Source organism: Hyla sarda, chromosome 10, assembly GCF_029499605.1.
Source record: "Hyla sarda isolate aHylSar1 chromosome 10, aHylSar1.hap1, whole genome shotgun sequence".
NCBI classification, from domain to species: Eukaryota; Metazoa; Chordata; class Amphibia; order Anura; family Hylidae; genus Hyla; species Hyla sarda.
Genome location: NC_079198.1, coordinates 53,121,087 through 53,140,783, shown reverse-complemented (window position 1 = coordinate 53,140,783; position 19,697 = coordinate 53,121,087). Strand labels below are relative to the sequence as shown.

The following is a 19,697-nucleotide window of genomic DNA, read 5'->3' as shown; positions in this document are numbered from 1 at the left end:
GCCCAAATCCTGTAAAAAGAGAATTGTTGAGTTTACATGTTGGGACAGAAGTTCCTTGGATTTGGCAATAACTAGGAGATCGTCCAGATATGGAATGAGTAGGATTCCCTTTTGTCTCAAGGATGCCACTACTTCTATCATAACCTTGGTGAAAATTCTCGGGGCTGAGGATATTCCGAATGGTAGAACCTGGAATTGATAGTGGAAGGTCATATGATTTTTGATTACAGCAAATCTCAGGAATTTTTGATGTTTTGGAAAAATTGGCACATGAAAATAGGCGTCCCTTAGATCTATGGTTGCCATCCAGGCATACTGAGGTATCAGGGGAACGGCTGTTTTGAGAGTCTCCATCTTGAAGTGTTTGTATATTATGAAACGGTTCAGATGTTTTAGATTTATTATAGTTCTGAAAGAACCATTTGGTTTGGGAACAAGAAAAAGGCGAGAGTAGTGGCCCTGTTCTTGTTCCTCTAGAGGAACAGGAATGACTGCTCCCAGAGCCAACAAATCCTGAACGCCTCGAAATAGCTGGTTGTTTAGAGACTCTGTGCTGAGATTTGTTGTGCGGAAAGATTGAGGTGGGGGGGGGGGGGGAGACAAACTCTATTTTGAACCCGTTCTTGATGGAATTTAGAATGAACTGGTTTGTTGTTATATCCTTCCACTGATGGTAGAATAGAGTTAGTCGCCCCCCCACCGGAGGCAAGTCACTGTTTTTTGTCAGGGTTGTTAGGGTTGAGCAAGAAGTCTCGCCCCTTACCTCCTTTAGGATAACTCCACCTTCCGGACTTTCCTTTTCCTCTATACTCCTTCTGTCTATTTCTGAAGGGACGAAAATTCTTCTTTGGTTTTGAAGATTTCTCTTCAGGAAACTTCTTTTTGTCGTCTGCAGCTTTCTGTAGGATGTTATCTAAGACAGACCCGAACACCAGTTTACCTTCAAAAGGAATAGAGCAGAGTTTAGATTTAGAGACAGAATCTCCCTGCCAATTTTTCAGCCAAAGGGCTCTTCTGGCAGAGTTAAATAAGGCCGCAGATTTTGCTGCCATTCTTACTGACTCAGCTGACACATCCACTAGAAAAGCAGTAGCTAGCTTCAGCATAGGGATAGAAGACAGAAGTTGGTCTCTGGGTGTCTTATTTTCAATATAGTCTTCTAATTGACCCAGCCATAGAAAAAGGGATCTTGCCACGCTTGTAGCTGCAATGTTGGGATTTAATAAAGCTGATGATGCATCCCAATTTTTCATAAGAATTCCTTCCATCTTCCTATCCAAAAGGTTCCTTCAATTGTGAGGAATCTTCAAATGGGAGAGAAGTTTTCTTGACCACTTTAGCCACTTGAATATCTATCTTGGGAGCTTCACTCCATAATTCAGTATCCTCAGTACCAAAAGGGAACCTTGCTTTAAATTCTTTAGATAACATGAGCTTTTTATGTGGTTCTTTCCATTCATCCATAATTAAGCTTTTCAGGTTCTCATGAATAGAAAACGTATTTTGTTTCCTAGGTTTTAACCCCGCAAACATCTCATCCTGCACTGACAGGGTAACCTTAGGGTCTTCTATATTCATGGTACTTTTTACGGCATTTAGGAGAGTCTCCGTATCTTCAGCCGAAAAATAGTATCTCTTATCCTCAAATTTTTTGGAGGAAGAAGGAATATCATCCTCTGACTCCAGGTTAGAAGATAAGGCATCTATTTCAGAATCTGAATCAGAATCCACATTAATTGTAGGCTTGGATTTTTTAGCAGGAGGAGGATCACAAGTAGTTGGCTTAGGCAGAGCAGCTGCCACAGAGGCCTGGACCTGTTGATTAATTAGTGACCTTAATTTGTCCATAAAAGGACGGAGTCTCCTGCTGAACAATCCTGGCCGTACAGGAATTACATAAGGATTTAAGATGTCCTTCAGGTAATTTTTAAAAGCATAAGGCACATTTCTTAGGCTTGACTTTAGAAGACTTTTTCGGGGTGTCCTTGTCTCCCTAAAAAAGGAGAGAAGGAATACCCATAAAAAGAGGAACAAACCTCACAAGATAAGTAAGTGAAACCCCCAAGGGGCCAGATACTCACTGGGCTGATCGACTTCCCTAGCTCCGCAGATTCAGAGCGAATTCCAGAGGTAGCGTCCATTTTAGCAGAAGACATAAAATGGGCGAGTCTTACCTTTAAATAGCCCAGCTGATTCGGGTTTTGACGCCTTCCAATCGGCGTCCCCACGTGCAGCACCACCCGGCCAGGATTCAAAATCCGCGCCGAGAGAAGAGGCGGAACTTCCGGTCTCTGACAATCCCGGCACCCTGCGCGCAACGTGACGTCACACGCCAGCGCCGGAACCGCCGGAGACCAGAAAAGACCAGGGGACACACACGCGTGCGCCCGAGGTCTCCGCACGCCTATCTCCCCGCCGCTTAAACTCACCGAGCGCCGCGGCGGGGACTTGTAGGGTCCGGGAGGCTAGCGCAGAGCGCGCGACCCGGAGCGGCAACCTGAGAGGGGGAGATCCTATGACGACCGACCTCTGCCGCCTGGTATGGCCCACACCTGATCCTGACACCAGCCCCAGGACCAAGAGATAAAACCTCCATGCTTCCTAAAGGAACAGGAAACACAGAGGGGTTGTCCGGGGAGGGGCCTTTTAACCTCTTTGTGCTTCCTGTTCCTTTAGGGTCAACGGGGAGCAATCTCATTGTGGTGCTGATGTGATGATGATATGAAAAATTTACTTTTTCATTTGCACAGCCCACTGTTCCAAAGATCTGTCAAACGCCAGTGGGGTGTAAATACTCACTGCACCCCTTATTAAATTCTGTGAGGGGTGTAGTTTCCAAAATAGGGTCACATGTGGGGGGGGGGGGGGGAGTCCACTGTTCTGGACCACAGGGGGGCTTTGTAAACGCACATGGCCCCCGACTTCCAATCCAAACAATTTTTTTCCCCAAAAGCTCAATGTCGCTCCTTCTCTTCTGAGCATTGTAGTGCGCCAGCAGAGAACTTGACGTCCACACATGGGGTATTTCCATACTCAGAAGAGATGGGGGTTTCAAATTTTGGGGGGCATTTTGTCCTATTACCCCATGTAAAAATTTAAAATTTGAGGGAAAACTAGCATTTTTGTGAAAAAATAAATCATTTACACATCCAACTTTCACGAAAAGCCGTCAAACACCTGTGGGGTGTTAAGGCTCACTGGACCCCTTTTTATGTGCCTTGAGGGGTGTAGTTTCCAAAATAGTATGCCATGTGTTTTTTTTTTTGCTGTCCTGGCACCATAGTGGCTTCCTAAATGGGGCATCCCCCCCACAAAACCATTTCAGCAAAATTTGCTTTTCAAAAGCCAAATGTGACTCCTTTTCTGAGCATTGTAGTTCGCCCGTAAAGCATTTTAGGTCCTAACATGGGGTATTTCCATACTCAAAAGAGATGGGGGGCATTTTGTCCTATTATCCCTTGTAAAAATTTTAAATTTGAGGGAAAACTAGCATTTTAGTGAAAAAAAGGTTTACTGGACCCCTTGTTACGTGCCTTGAGGGGTGTAGTTTTCAAAATAGTATGCCATGTGTTTTTTTTATTTTTTTTTTTTGCTGTTCTGGCACCATAGGGGCTTCCTAAATGTGACATGGCCCCCAAAAATCATTTCAGAAAAACTCGCTCTCCAAAATCCCACTGTCGCTCCTTCCCTTCTGAGCCCTCTACTGCACCCTCCGAACACTTGACATACACATGAGGTATTTTCTTACTCAAGAGAAATTGGGTTACATATTTTAGGAAGATTTCTCTCCTTTTACCCCTTGTAAAAATTCAAATAACTGGGTCTACAAGAACATGCCAGTGTAAAAAATGAAGATTTTGAATTTTCTCCTTCAATTTGCTGCTATTCCTGTGAAACACCCAAAGGGTTAACAAACCTTTTGAATGTCATTTTGAATACTTTGAAGGGTGCAGTTTTTATAACTGGGTCATTTATGGGGTTTTTCTAATAAGAAGGCACTTCAAAGCAGAACTGGTCCCTGAAAAATTTTGATTTTGAAAATTGTGTGAAAAATTGGAAAATTGCTGCTATACTTTGAAGCCCTCTGATGTCTTCTAAAAGTAAAAACATGTCAACTTTATGATGTAATCATAAAGTAGACATGTGGTATATGTGAATCAATATAATTTTTTTGGAATATTCATTTTCCTTATAAGCAGAGAGCTTCAAAGTTTAAAAAAAAGCAACATTTTCAATTTTTCATAAAATTTTGGAATTTTTCACCAAGAAGTAATGCAAGTATCGACACAATTTTACCACTAACAAAGTAGAATATGTCACGAAAAAACAATCAATCAATCTCGGAATCAGAATGAAAGGTAAAAGCATCCCAGAGTTATTAATGCTTAAAGTGACAGTGGTCAGATGTTCAAAAAAAAGGCGGGGTCCTACAGTGAAAATTGGCCAGTCCTTAAGGGGTTAACTTTTTAAAATGTATTATAACTCCGTTTATTTGTTTTTTAAACTAAGAGGGGAATAGATCCTCTCCCCTCCTTCCTCTGGGTGACTGGAACCAGGACTTTTTTGAGCAAAGAAGAGATTTCTGTTATCATGGCCTCTTGTTTCAGGGAATCCTTCACTATACCAGTGGGAAAGAATCGGTCCGGAGGAAAAGACCGGAACTCCAGAAGGAGACTCGATCTCAGGGTGGATAGGACCCAGGTGCTGGAAGATATTTTCTCCCAGGCCCCCACAAACCTGGATCTTTATAACTGGACTCCTTGTTGGGATTGAAGAGGAAACCTCTACCTTTGTAAGGGATTTTAAAATTTCCTATTATCCTGAAACTTCTGATTAGGCTTTCTGGATTTTTTTTGCTACGAAAGGAATCAGGGGCACAACCCTGAGTGGGAAGTCCTTTCTTCCTATCAGAAGCCTTCTCAAGTACTTCTCTAACACGGGACCAAAAAGGCGATCTCCAATGCAAGGGATGGAACATAGTTTGCCTTTTGAGCCCACATCACCCTTCCACTGCCTAAGCCATGTGGCTCTCCTAGAAGAAATAGATAAAGCAGCTGCTCTGGCACCCAATCTGACGGAATCTACCGAGGAGTCTGTAAAAGAAAAAAAAAAAAAACACCACCTTGGAGATTACAGGTAAGGATTACAAGATCCGTTCTCTAGGGGTCTGGTTAACAGGATGGGATTGTAAAACCCAGAGTCTTAGGGAGTGAGCAACAGATGTAGCAGCTAGATTGGTTCTGATAGAAGCTGTGGTCACCTCCCATGTCTTTTTGTTAAAGAACTCTGCTTTTTTGTCCATTGGGTCAGACAGGGTTCCTAGATCATGAAAAGGCAAGGCGGATTTTTTTTGGTCGTTTTAGCCACCGGGGCATCAATTAACGGGGCTCTATCCCATGAATTAGTAACTGACTCCTCAAAGGGGTACTTCCTTTTAGGGAGCATAGGAAACAAGATTTCTTCTCAGGATCTTCCCATTCCTTATCAATTATTTGCCTTATACTTTTATGCAAATTGAATGTACGGGACTTCATGGGGCCTAAGCCTTCATAAAGAGCATCTACAGCCATGGCCGTCTCTCTGCTCTCCTTAAGATTAGCCATTAGGCTGATTGCTTTAAGGAGCTGATCAGTATCATCTGGAGAAAAGAGAAATTTGGATTTAAAAAACTCTTCCTCAGAGGAATATAGAGTATGATTTTCCTCTTTAAAACTAGGGGAACTGGAAATGGCAGGGGTGACCACAGAGGAGGCTGAAACACCCACATTCCCAACAATTCCTAGTCCTTTAAGGGATGAATCTATCTCCTCCCGGATAATTACTCTTAGGTTGCTAGCAATTGTAGAGGACTCCTGGGCCATGATAACAATACAGGTTGTGCATATAGATTTTTTTATAGGCAGAATCTAATGGCTACTTACATTTTGCACATTACAGGATTTAGAAGAAGACTTCTTACTACCCTACAAAATAAAACAATAGCCTGACTTAGCTTGCAGAATATGGAATGAAATTTAAATTCTCAACCAGAAGTAGATCCACACCTCCGTAGCCGGGCCGGAACAACTCTTCTTGGAGCGTCCACCTCCCTCTGTCGAATGCTCAGACATGCTGGAGTAGTTCTTTCAGAAACGCCAACAGGGAATCCGAAAGGAGAAATCCTGCACTACTTTTGAATGGAGCCAGAACCGTAAGTGGCACCAAAAATGTACTAACCTTTTTTTTTTCTCCTAATTTTAGATAAGTGAATGCAGAGGACTACGTCAGATTCAGTGGATTGCAACAATTTTTTTAAATGTCAAAAGGGTTAACGAGGGCTGTGGGGGGGGGGGGGGAGTGTTTTTTTAAATAGAAAAATTGTTTCAATGTGTTGTGTTTTTTATAATTTAAATTTTCTGGCTTAGTAGTGGAAGCTGTCTTTCAGACTGAATCGATTACTAAGCCAGGACTTAGCGTTATCCCCAAAATCAGTTAACGCTAAACCCCAATTATTACCCCTTACCCACCGCCACAGGGGTTCGGTTCAAAAATGGTGCTCCTGCGCCTAGACTGTACCAGGCTGCCATTATTTAGACTGGGGAGGTCCAGTAACAATGGTCCTCACCCACCCTGGTAACGTCAGGCTGTTGTTGCTTAGTTGGTATCTGGCTATTGAAAATAGGGGGAAACACACACACGCTTTTTATTTAATAAAAAAAAAAAAAAAGTGTGTGTGGTTCCCCCGATTTTCAGTATCAGGCAGATAGCAACCAACCAGCAACAGCCTGACGTTACCAGGGTGGGCAAGGACCATTGTTACTGACCCTCCCCAGCCTAAATAATGCCAGCCTGTTACCACCTAGGCCTAAGAATGCCATAGTTGACACGCCGGGCCTGTTGGTACCGGCTTTTCCCGACACCCCTGTGGCAGTGGGTACCAGTGTAATAATTGGAGGTTAGCGCTAGCTGATTTTGGGGCCAACACTAAGCCCTGGCTTAGTAATTGATTCCGTCTATAAGACAGCTTCCACTACTAAGCCTGAAAATTAAATTAAAAACTTGACACATTATAATTTTTTAAAAAATGTTTAAACACTCCCCCACAGCCCTTGTTAACCATTTTATTGAAATTAAAAAACAGCTGGTCATCGTCGCAGTCCACCGAATCTGATGTAGTCCTCCACATTCACGCATCTGAAATGAAAAGAAAAACAAGAAATATGGGTTAGTAAATTTTTTGGTGCTCTCCCCTGGGGATAGTGCACATAATGCAGCATGTTCCTAAACCGGGAGCCTCCAATTGTTGCTAAACTACAACTCCCATAATGGGGGGCTGTAGTTAAGCAACAGCTGGAGTCTCCCTGTTTGGGAAAACACTGCCAGAAAGTGTCTGTTCCCATTATGAAAAATGTATAATGTGAACAGAGTCAGGCCTGGACTGTGTAGCTCCACCCCCTAATGAAGTCATCACTAGGAGGCGGAGCAGTAAAGGTTGCAAGGTGTCTCAGGAGTGAGACCCCTTTCGATCTGCCCCTCTACCCTTGGACTACTATTCCCATCATGGGACAGTCTGTCCCATGATGGGAGTAGTTGTAGTACCACAGAACTGAGGGATGGCACTGGAGCCAGTGGGGAGCGCAGTGGTGCCACATGTGCCGCCGGCTTGTTAACTTAATAAATGCGGATCACAGCGGGTCTCTGGAGAATGACCTGCAGCGATCTGCACCTCAGCCCCTAGACTATAACTTCCATCATGGATGGAGTCTTTCCATGAAGGGAGTACTAGTCCTAAAAGTCCCGCAGCCGGGGGATGTGCAAGTGCCATCCCTCAGCGCTGCAGTACTACAACTACTCCCATCATGGGACAGACTGTCCATAATGGGAGTTATAGTTTAAGGGCTGAGGGGCAGATCGCAGTAGGTCATTCTCCAGAGACCTGCTGCGATCCACATTTATTAAGTTAACAATCCGGCGTCGCATGCGGCTCCACTACGCTCCCCTCCGGCTCCTATATACAGCTCTGCTAATTCATAATCCCTACCGCCGGGAGACAGCAGCTCCGATTGGTGAAAAGCTATTTACCAATCAAGGCTCCTGTCTCCCGGCGGCGGGGGATTATGAATTGTGACAGCTTATACAGTATACCCCGTCGGGAGCCGACAGGGAGCGCAGTGGAGCCGCATATGCCACCAGCTTGTTTACCTAATAAATGTGATCTGATCCTCAGCCCCTGGACTATAACTCCCATCATGGTCAGAGTCTGTCCATGATGGGAGCAGGGCTGTGGAGTCGGTCGATAAATGTTCTGACTCCAGTTTTTTGTGCTTCCTACTCCTCTATATTAATATGCGAATGTATTTATAAACACTTACAGTTAAATCCAAGAAGCTGTTCCACCAAGTTCTAAGCTCTTCTAGCAGAGAGGTAGTTGGGCAGAAGCTGCTGCCTTCTTTTTGTGTGCTGATCTGCTGCTGAAGATAGGGCAGTGGGAGGATCCAGGAAGGGGCATTTATTATAAAACATGATTTCTCTAGTAGAATCTCATAGTCCTGTTTAAAGTTTAAGCTAACAATCGGAGTTTACAAGTTTTTATAGCCTTAGCTGAATGGCAGCAGTTTTTCCAACGGTTTACAGCTTCAGTCTTGAACTTTTGACCCTCCATTCCCTTCACTTATACAAGTGTCTCTATTCCTGCAAAAAACATATTTACTTAATCCTTTCAGTGAGAGACTATGTTACCCATGGGGTCCCTGTAACAGCAGAACACAACACTATGGAAAGTTTAAGTATTGCCCCTCCTAATCGTGCGTTGCTGCACATGAAAAGCATGCTTCTTCACAGTCACTTAACGTGTTTGTTTTGCGGTTACATGAGGCACTGCATGCATTGGTCTTTATTCTTACAGTAGAGAAGTCATTAATAAAACTTTTTGTGAATTGGGACATTTAAACTTGCTTTTTTTATTCCAATCTAAATTTAGTAGGAGTCTGTGCATTGTTTGCCGGCTCCGACTCCAGGTACCCAAAATTTCGTCCGACTCCGACTCCACAGCCCTGGATGGGAGTAGTAGTTCTAACTGTCCTAAAATAGTCCCGCAGCCGGAGGGGATGTGCAAGTGCAGTCTCTCAGCGCTGCGGTTCAACTACTCCCATCATGGGACAGACTGTCCCATGATGGGAGTAGTTGTAGTTTAGCAGTGTTGAGGGACAGCTCCTGCATGCCACGGCTGTCTCGGTAGAACACTTTCCTACGTCTCCTTTTTAATATAAACAATAGTCCCACTAGACCTATAATTAACCTAACATAATGTATCCGCATCATAGCAGGTCTAGGAACTATATTGTCCTCCTAAACTGTGGAGGGGCTCTATGCGCAAATATGTATACCAAGAAAGAAAATAGAGCTACAAAAAAAACTCCATTAAAAATTTAACAAAATTTTATTATTCATCATTTAAAAATAGAAAACATGAGGTATAACTCACAAGGACACCAATAAAAAAAAAAAAAAAACATTCAGTGGAATACAAGGCGAATATAAATGCAAATACATATAACTTATTATTGCACATAGATTGTTTGTATATCCTATTGCAAACAACAGGCTAGGTATATGTAACATGGATGAAAGCCCATCTCCAATTGACTACTCCCTAGTCTGTGGTGCAGTATGCGCATAAATAATGCGAACACTTCACCATAATGATATTAGTACTCTAATACTATGTGCACTCAACCATGTTGGTAAACTGCCTGTAACCCACCGAACCCTGTGTCCTTTTTGATGGTGCATTTTTGCGTTAAAAAAAAAACGCATTTGCGCCAAGAAGTGTCTAAACAAAAAAACGCACATGATAAATTAGTATCCACTGTAGAATGCATTCCACAACACAAAAATAGAGTACTTGCTTTTGCTCTATCAAAAAAGACAATAAAATTCACTGCGCAAAAAAATACACAAGAAATAGGGGTAAACTCAATAATCTGAGAACTATATGTGTGTCAGTGTAAATATAGCGAAGTTTCTGTAAATGGTGCCATCTTACTGCGATTATACTGTACAAATCACAACATTTTTACAGCTATTTTGGAAAATAGCAGTAAAACTGTGGTGGTAATTAACATTACTGCTAATTCAAAGCCCCAATGTGAACACAGTGTAAAGGGGCATGGGGTTAAAAATGTGACTATATGCCCTTCTATTCTATCAATAAGTATGGGGAATGTTTTTTGCTCGAGGGAAATGCCTCAATCAGAAACGTCTGGACCCTATAAGAAGAAATGGTCAGGGCCACTCCCTGTTCTGTCTATGAATCTGATGTTTATGAATCTTGAAGATATACCTGAAAAAGGCTGTTTCACACACATAAACCAATAATTATTAAAAAGGGGGAATATTATAACATTTATGCAGTCCCTCTAACCCAGGCCTGCACAACATACGGCACATTTACGGCACACATCTTGAGTTCCACGATCATATAGCCTTGATAAGATAAAAGGTGCTAGTCCAATGACTAGTCTAGGACCCTTGACACTTCTCCATAGCTCAGAGGAGGTGATGAGAGTCTCCTGCAGCCCCAGCAAATTTTCACCAATAAAGTAGCATCCCCATAAATCCCTACTGAGCAGCAGAGGGACTTGCATATCCCAGGAGAGGCATCTCCTGCACTCCTGTAGCAGCCTTCTTGCCCCTTCTTGTTCAACCTCAAGCCAAGAAGTATTTTAAGCAGCCAGTGCATCCAGCCGGACCACCACCCAGGGGCTATGGGGATGAACCGCTTGGACTACTAGCATAAAGTCCCTGAATGGAGTGCTGCACTAGTCTAAATGGTTAATACCGGACAGCTGCATGATGTTTGTCATTAGCCATGGATCCCAGCTATAGTGGATATAAAGCATGCTCAGCTCCTGAGCGAACTTCATACACATTGGGGGAGATTTATCATTGCTTTTAGAGCATTTTTTTGTCTATGTTTTGGCGCAGTTCAGGCGCAAGCAGCATATTTTGAGACTTGCATGCGCCTTTTGATATAGACAGTTTCACTCTTTTTGCCTGTTGAACTTTTTCTTTTTGACCATGCAGTGGTCACGTATTTATCATTTGCGACTTTTGTCCAAAGTCGCTATTTTGTGAGCAAAGGTAAATTTTTAGGCGCATAGCTACCCCACCTACCAGTAGGTGTGAGAATAATTTCTACCTTCCATAATTCAACCATTAACTCCTTCCCGCAGAATCCCATCTATAGACTGCGAATAGCGCAGGTCCTTCGGGCATTCCGCCGTCTATAGACGGCATTCAGTTAACCCGGCGGGTTAACTGGCAGAAGTCCCGCTGTTACCAGCCCAATAGCTGATAACTTATACCGATATGCCGGCGCTTTAAATCAATGAACTGCAGCGGCTTTTAAGGGGCAAGAGACCGCCACCGCTCGCTTCTCTCCCCCTGCCTGTCCTGGGGTCCTCCCTAGTCCAACCACCACCGCCGCCGCCCCATTGCCTCCCCCATCCCCGGTTTTATAATTCCCGGGGCCCGCGCTACTCTTTTTGCCTACCAGTTGAACTTTTTATTTTTGACCATGCAGACGTCATGTATTTATCATTTGTGACTCCCCGGGCCCAAGTAATTATAAAACCGGGGATGGGGGAGGCAATGGGGCAGCGGCGGCATCAGCATCAGAGGCAGCAGTGAAGATCGTCACTAATCTTCGCTGCTGCTTCTAGGAGTTTCAAAACTACAACTTCCAGCATGCTCAGACAGCCTTTGGCTGTCTGGGCATGCTGGGTGTTGTAGTTTTGCAACAGGGCCACAGTCTGGAGACTCTCCAATCTGTGCTCTTCCAGATGTTGCAAAACTAGAACTCTCAGCATGCCCAGACAGTCCAGGCATGCTGGGAGTTGTAGTTCTGTAACATCTGGCCCTGCAGATGTTGCCGAACTACAACTCTCAGCATGCCTAGGCAGTCTGGGCATGCTTGGAGTTGAAGTTTTGCAACATCTGGAAGGCCACAGTTTGGAGACCACTACACAGTGGTCCCCAATCTGTTCTCCTCCAGTTGTTGCAAAACTACAACTCCCTGCATGCCCCTCGGCTATCTGGGTAGTTTTGCAACAACTGGAGGCACACTGTCTGGGAAACATTATCTGTTTTCTAACTCAGCGTTTCCCAATCCCTGTGCCTCCAGCTGTTGCATAACTAACTCCCAGCATGCACGGACAGACCATGCATGCTGGGAGTTTTAGTTTTGCAACAGCTGGAGGCACACAGTTTAGGAAACACTGAGTTATGTAACAAACTCTGTGTTTTACAAACAGTGTGCCTCCAGCTGTTGCATAACTACAACCTCCAGCATGCACGGACAGCCAAAGGGCATGCCTAAAGTTATAGTAGTGTGCCTCCAGCTGTTGCATAACTAGAAGTCCCAGCTTGCCCTTCTGTCACTGCATGCTGAGAATTGTAGTTTTGCAACAGCTGGAGGTTTGCCCGGCTATGCGCTGACAAGTACTTGCCAGTGCATGGCCAGTATTTGTCGGCGCTTTCGCATACCAACGCTCAACCCGTGGTGTACCCCTATGGGTACGTGTACCTAGGGTTGAGAACCCAGGCCTCTGGTTGTTGGTCTGACTTTTTTTTTTTTAAGAAAAGGTGTACGTTAGACAACTTTTCACGCTAAAGGAGAGCTGCACCTTATTCATCATTACGCTGCACATTATTGACGAATAAGGCGCACACTAGTCAAAGTATAGACAAAAAAAAGGTGGAAATTTGATCTAAAATAGACATTTCTTGATAAATCTCCCCCATTGTTGCTTATATAGCTGATAATATAACTGCTGACCTCTAGCTGTGTGAGAACTATAAGGCTATGTTCACACGCCAGAATTTCTGCATAGCAGTTTGCATGAATTTGGAGCCAATACACTTCACTAAATTGTCCCATTTACACAGCAGAATTTCTGCTGCAGGAATTACTTTGAAGTGTATTGGCTATAAATTCATGCAGAATTCAGTGCAGAAATTCTGGCGTGTGAACATAGACTAAGTCATGTTGTGTGGCTGTTCACATTGATATATATTCAAGTGATCATGTAATTGAATATAAACACCTACCATCTGTTCTGATGCTTCCATCTTCAAGTACTTCTTGATAAAGAACATCAGACCTTGCACTGTACGAGTCCGCTCTATAGTCCACTTCTTATTCTTCATTATTGGTGTATCACCAACAGCCTTTAGGAGGACATCAACTAGAGGGGGAAAAAATTCAATTTCAACACTTCATTTCTAAAAAGGGTTTTTCTTACACAATTCAAAATCACTTTGGGATACAACTGGTTACACCCAATACCCTTTTTGTATTCACCAAGACTGGGGTAGATAGCGGCATCCTCAAACAAAAGGTGGGAGAGCTTAAAGGGGTTCTCGACCCCTAGACATCTTATCCCCTATCCAAAGGATAGCGGATAAGATGTCTGATCGCGGGGGGTGGGGTGGCGCTGTGGACCCCCACGATCTCAGCTGCAGCACCCCAGACATCCGATGCACGGAGCGAACTTTGCTCCATGCCAAATGACTGGCGATGCGGAGGCTTGTGACACCACTGCCACGCCCCCTCAATTCAAGACTATGGGATGGAGTGTGGCAGTTTTGTCACGAACCTCCAGCGCAACACCCAACACTCTAAACGAATGCCGGGTGCAGCAGGGAGGTTGCAGGGGTCCCCAGCAGCAGGACCCCGTGATCAGACATCTTATCCCCTATCCTTCAGCAACACAGCGGGAACTCTGCCACTGCAGCGTTTGATTGTAAACCTAACAATAGCATCTACACCTAGGGCTCCAGGGTATATAGAACCAGTTACTGGAACCCCTGCAGTGTGAGACATATGCCACATGGGAGCTAACATGGTGACGCTATCCATGTCCGTATATTGAGGTCTATCTTGGATATAGGACTAGGTGTCCACTCTATAATCTAGTAACTCTTAGTGAATGCAGATTTTTTATTAAAGTTGTGCTATCCTTACACAGGTCCCTGAGTGTTTCCCCTGAGGAAGCAAGCATGTTGAGTATTGTAAGTGACGCGCTTGCAGAAACATGTTGAGAGTGAGATTATTGTGCGACTCATTTACTGTTGTACGCACATAGCACCGAGTTATGCAACCGTGATCTGACCATAGAGTTTATGATAAAAATGTACTGCATGTTATAGTCCCTTATGGGAGCTTTAACATTGCTAAGGGGGAAAAAAAAAAAAAAAAAAAGAGAGAAGAGGAAATAAAGATAATTTACCCCTCCCATAATGAATGTTTGAATCACCCCCCTTTACCCATAAAAAAAACAAAAAAAAAAAAACTGTGTAAATAAAAATAAAAACGTGGTATCGCCGCGTACATTAATGTCCATACTATAAAATATATAGTTAATTAAACCGCACGGTCAATGGCGTACACGCAAAAAAATTCCGAATTCAAAAATAGCGTAATTGGTCACTTTTTATATTATGAAAAATGAATAAAAAGTGATTAAAAAGTCCGATCAATACAAAAATAGTCCCGCTAAAAACTTCAGATCACGGCGCATAAAATGAGCCCTCATATTGCCCCGTACGCAGAGTAAAAAATGTTATAGGGGGGGGGGGGGTGTCAAAAAATGACAATTTTAGACATACATTTTCGTGCATTTAGTTATGATTTTTTTCAGAAGTACGACAAAATCAAACCTATATAAGTAGGGTATCATTTTAATCGTATGGACCTACAGAATAAAGATAAGGTGTCATTTTTACCTAAAAATGTACTGCAATTTTGTCGCACAAAGATTTCTTTTTTTTTGTTTTGACTTAAATTTTTGGGCAAAATGACTGAGGTCATTACAAAGTAGGATTGGTGGCACAAAAAATAAGCCATCATATGGATTTTTAGGTGCAAAATTTAAAGGGTTATGATTTTTAAAAGGTAAGGTGGAAAAAGCGAAAGTGCAAAAATGCTCGGTTCTTAATCCCATAAGGACTGAGCCCTTTTTCACCATAAGGCCAAAATGGGCCTGGTCCATAAGGGGTTAAGGACCAGAGCATTTTTTGCACATTTTGCATTTTAAGCATTAATAACTCTGAGATGCTTTTACTTTTCATTCTGATTCAGAGATTGTTTTTTCATGACATATTCTACTTTATGTTACTGATAAAATGTTGTCGATACTTGCATCATTTCTTGGTGAAAATTTCGAAAATTTTATGAAAAAAATAAAAAAAGAATATTTAGCATTTTTTCTAACTTTGAAGCGCTCTGCTCACTGGCATTTGAGAGATCTTTGGAACAGTGGGCTGTGCAAATGAAAAATTACATATTTCATTTTCACGGACCACTGTTCCAAAAATCTGTCAGACACCTGTGGGGCGTAAATGCTCACTGCACCCCTTATTACATTATATGAGGGGTGTAGTTTCCAAAATTGGGTCACATGTGGGGGTCCATTGTTCTGGCCCTATGGCCTTCAATTCCGGACAAAGTTTCTCTCCAAAATCCCAATGGCATTCCTTCTCTTCTGAGCATTGTAGATCACCCTCAGAGCACTTTACATCCACATATGGGGTATGTTCTTACGCAGAAGAAATAGGGTTACAAATTTTTTTTTTTTTTTTGGGGGGGGGGGGGGCTTTTTTCCTATTTTCCCTTGTTAAAATGAAAAATTTTGGGTAACACCAGCATTTTAGTGACTTTTTTTTCTCATTTTCCCATCCAACTTTAATGAAAATTCGTCAAACACCTGTGGGGTGTTAAGGCTCACTATACCCCTTGTTACATTCCATGAGGGGTGTAGTTTCCAAAATGGGGTCACATGTGGGTATTTTTTTTTATTTGAATTTTTTTTGCGTTTATGTCAGAACCGCTGTAAAATCAGCCACCCCTGTGAAAATCACCAATTTAGGCCTTAAACGAATATAGTGCGCCTTCACTCCTGAGCCTTGTTGTGCGTCCGCAGAGCATTTTACGCCCACATATGGGGTATTTCCGTACTCAGGAGAAATTGCGTTACAAATTTTGAGGGTCTTCCCCCCCCCCCCCCCTTTACCTCGTGAAAATAAGTATGGGGCAACAACAGCATGTTCGTGTAAAATGTTTTATCTTTTTACACTAACAGGCTGGTGTAGCCCCCAACTTTTCCTTTTCATGAGGGGTAAAAGGAGAAAAAGCCCCCAAAAATTTGTAATGCCATTTCTCCAGAGTACGGAAATACCCCATATGTGGCCCTAAACTGTATCCTTGAAATACGACAGGGCTCCGAAGTGAGAGAGCACCATGCGCATTTGAGGACTAAATTAGGGATTGCATAGGGGTGGACATAGGGGTATTCTACGCAAGTGATTCCCAAACAGGGAACCTCCAGCTGTTGCTAAACTCCCAGCATGCCTGGACAGTCATTGGCTGTACGGAAATGCTGGGAGTTGTTGTTTTGCAACAGCTGGGGGCTCCGTTTTGGAAACCCTGCGGTACAATGCATTTTTCATTTTTATTGAAAGGGGTGTATACAGTGGGGATGAAAAGTTTGGGCACCCCAGGTAAAGATTTGTATGAATGTACATAAAGAAGCCAAGGAAAGATGGAAAAATCTCCAAAAAGCATCAAATTACAGATTAGACATTCTTATAATATGTCAACAAAAGTTAGATTCTATTTCCATCATTACACTTTCAAAAAAAAATAAATAAATAAATAAATAAAATAAAAAATGGCATCTGCAAAAGTTTGGGCACCCTGCAGAGTTAATATCTTGTACTGCCCTCTTTGGCAAGTATCACACTTTTTGTAGCCAGCCAAGAGTCTTTCAATTCTTGTTTGAGGTATCTTTGCCCATTTTTCCTTACAAAAGTCTTCCAGTTCTTTGAGATTTCTGGGCTGTCTGTCACGCACTGCTCTTTTAAAGGGGTATTCCATTTTAAAGGGATATATATATATATATATATATATATATATCTCTCTCTCAACTGCCTCCGGAAAGTTTAACAGATTTGTAAATTACTTCTATTAAAAAAATCTTAATCCTTCCAATAGTTATTAGCTTCTGAAGTTTTCTGTCTAACTGCTCAATGATTATGTCACATCCCGGGAGCTGTGCATGATGGGAGAATATCCCCATAGGAACTGCACAGCTCCCGGGATTTGACATCAGGGATGTGGAATTCCTATCGCCCGACGCCCGGGACTAGCAGTTTTGGGCGCCGGGCAGGTGAATTTGTCCGGCCCTTAGCCCGGCTTTGGGCAAGCAGGGCCGGACCTGACAAGTGCGGCGGCAATCTGCAGCCCGCTCCATACTCTGCAGCCTGTGTCCTCCGAAGCAGAGCAGGGGAGATTAGAAGCTGTGTACAGTATTTGTTTTCTCTCCCCTGCTCTGCAGACGTGCGGGGGGAGATGAGGGGGCGTGGCTTCTTGCTCCCCGTGCAGACCTGCATCCTCTACCTTCACTCCCCCCAGCTGTAGCTTCGGAGAACTGAGGGGGAGGAGGCACGTCTGCACGGGGAGATGCTTGCGGCGCTCACAGGGGAGTATGGAGCGGGCTCGGGATTCCTGCCTGCTCCATACTCTGCAGCCCCCGGCTGTTCTCAGTAGCCGGGGGCCGCCGCTAATAGCCAGTATGCGGCGATCGCCGCGGCTGGCTATTAACCCTTTAGATCGCCACTGTCAAAGCTGACAGCGGCATCTAAAGGGACATGTGAATGCTCCCTGGTGGGCTAGTGGGGTGGATCGCCCCCGCAGCGCGATCGCAGGGGGGCGATCCACTATGGAGGTAGCCAGAGGGCTTACCTCTGTTCCCTGCTGTCCCGCTCTGTCATTGATAGAGCCTGGCTGGGCTAGGCTCTATCAATGGATCACAGAGCATACAGGATTAATAGAGTTCAATAGAACTTCATTAATCTGTCTGAGGAATCTAATGATTCCTCCTAAGTGTAAAAATAAAAAAAATAAAAAGTTTTAATAAAAGTTTGAAAGACACACATTAACCCAGTGGTCTTGAAACTGTGCCCCTCCAGATGTTACAAAACTACAATTCCCAGCATGCCAGCACAGCCGTTGGCTGTCCGGGCATGCTGGGAGTTGTAGTTTTGCAACATCTGGAGGGCCACAGTTTGAAGACCGCTGCATTAACCCCTTTCATGTTAAAAGTTCAAATCACCCCCTTTTCCTATATAAAAACAAACATTTGGTATCGCTTTGTGCGTAATTGTACAACCTATTAAAATATAACATTATGTATCCCGTACGGTAAATGTAAAAAAAAATACCGAACCACAGATTTGTAATTTTTATAATATCCCAGAAAAACCACCAAATCTGCAAAATTATCTTTTACTATTTCAATTTCACTTCCCATATAATATTATATATATATATATATATATATATATATATATTTATATATATATATATATATATATATTTTTTTTTTTTTTCAGAGAATATGTTATTGAAAAATTAAAAGATATCATTATAGTAGGTAGTTATGGCTATTATAGGGCGAGGAGGAAAAAATTTGAGCGTAAAAGCGATAATTGGCCTGGACAAGTGGATAGTCATGAGTAGATTTCGCTCCATTTTAGTCCCGTGGACAAGTAGTTTTTTTATAAAATTTCCACACCCCTGGACATCATCATTGAGCAGTTAGACAGAAAACTTCAGAAGCTAATAACTATTGGAAGGATTAAGATTTTTTAATAGAAGTAATTTACAAATCTGTTTAACTTTCCGGAGCCAGTTGATATATAAAAAAAGTTTTGGCCTGGAGTACCCCTTTAAGGTCTATCCATACATTTTCAATTATGTTGAGGTCACGAGATTGTGAAGACCATGGCAAAACCTTCAGTTTACGCCTCTTGATGTAATCCCCTGTGGATTTTTAGGTGTGTTTAGGATCATTATCCTAAACAGAAGCCATCCTGTCTTTAACTTCGGCTTTTTCACAGATGGCATCAAGTTAGCATCCAAAATTTGCTGAAATTTTATTGAATCCATTTTTCCTTCTACTCGTGAGATGTTCCCTGTGACACTGTCTGCAATACAACCCCAAAGCATGATTGACCCACCCCCATGCTTAACAGTTGGACAGAGGTTCTTTTCATTACATTCTGTTCCCCTTCTTCTCCAAATGTACCTTTGCTCAATCCAGCCAAGAAGTTTAATTTTAACCTCATCGGTCCACAGAACTTGTTTCCAAAATGCATCAGGCTTGTCTATATGTTCATTTGCAAAGTTCAAATGCTGATTTTTGTGGTGAGGATGTAGAAGAGGTTTTCTTCTGGTCTTCCAGATCTTGCTTTAACTTCCACTCTTCCTGATGGCTGCAATTTCTTCATTACATTCCGAACAGAGGATATTGATATCTGAAAACGTTTTGCTATCTTCTTATAGCCTTCTCCAGCTTTGTAAGCGTCAACTATTTTCAGTTTCAGATTTCTAGACAACTGCTTAGAAGAACCCATGGTGCCGATTGTTGGGGCAAGGTCAGATGAGTCTGGGCATTTAAAACCTTTGAGACTGACATCACCTGGTCTTCCCAGATGATGATTGAGAACAATCTATGACACTGGCAGGTCATGCTATAAATTCTGCAGGGTGCCCAAACTTTTGCAGACGCCATTTTTTTGTTTTCTGTTATTTTGAAAGTGTAAATGATGGAAATAAAATCTAACTTTTGTTGACATAATATAAGAATGTCTAATCT

At 42.8% G+C, this 19,697-nt stretch overlaps 1 protein-coding gene across 1 annotated transcript in view; it reads right to left on the bottom strand.

Moving 5' to 3' along the window:
- The window catches only part of ATG12 (autophagy related 12), a 60,593-nt gene that overhangs the window by 28,601 nt on the left and 12,295 nt on the right, over positions 1-19,697 (bottom strand). The window contains exon 2 of the mRNA XM_056542007.1: positions 13,090-13,226. Coding sequence (XP_056397982.1) covers positions 13,090-13,226 — 137 coding nt within the window. The remainder of the gene's footprint in view (positions 1-13,089; positions 13,227-19,697) is intronic.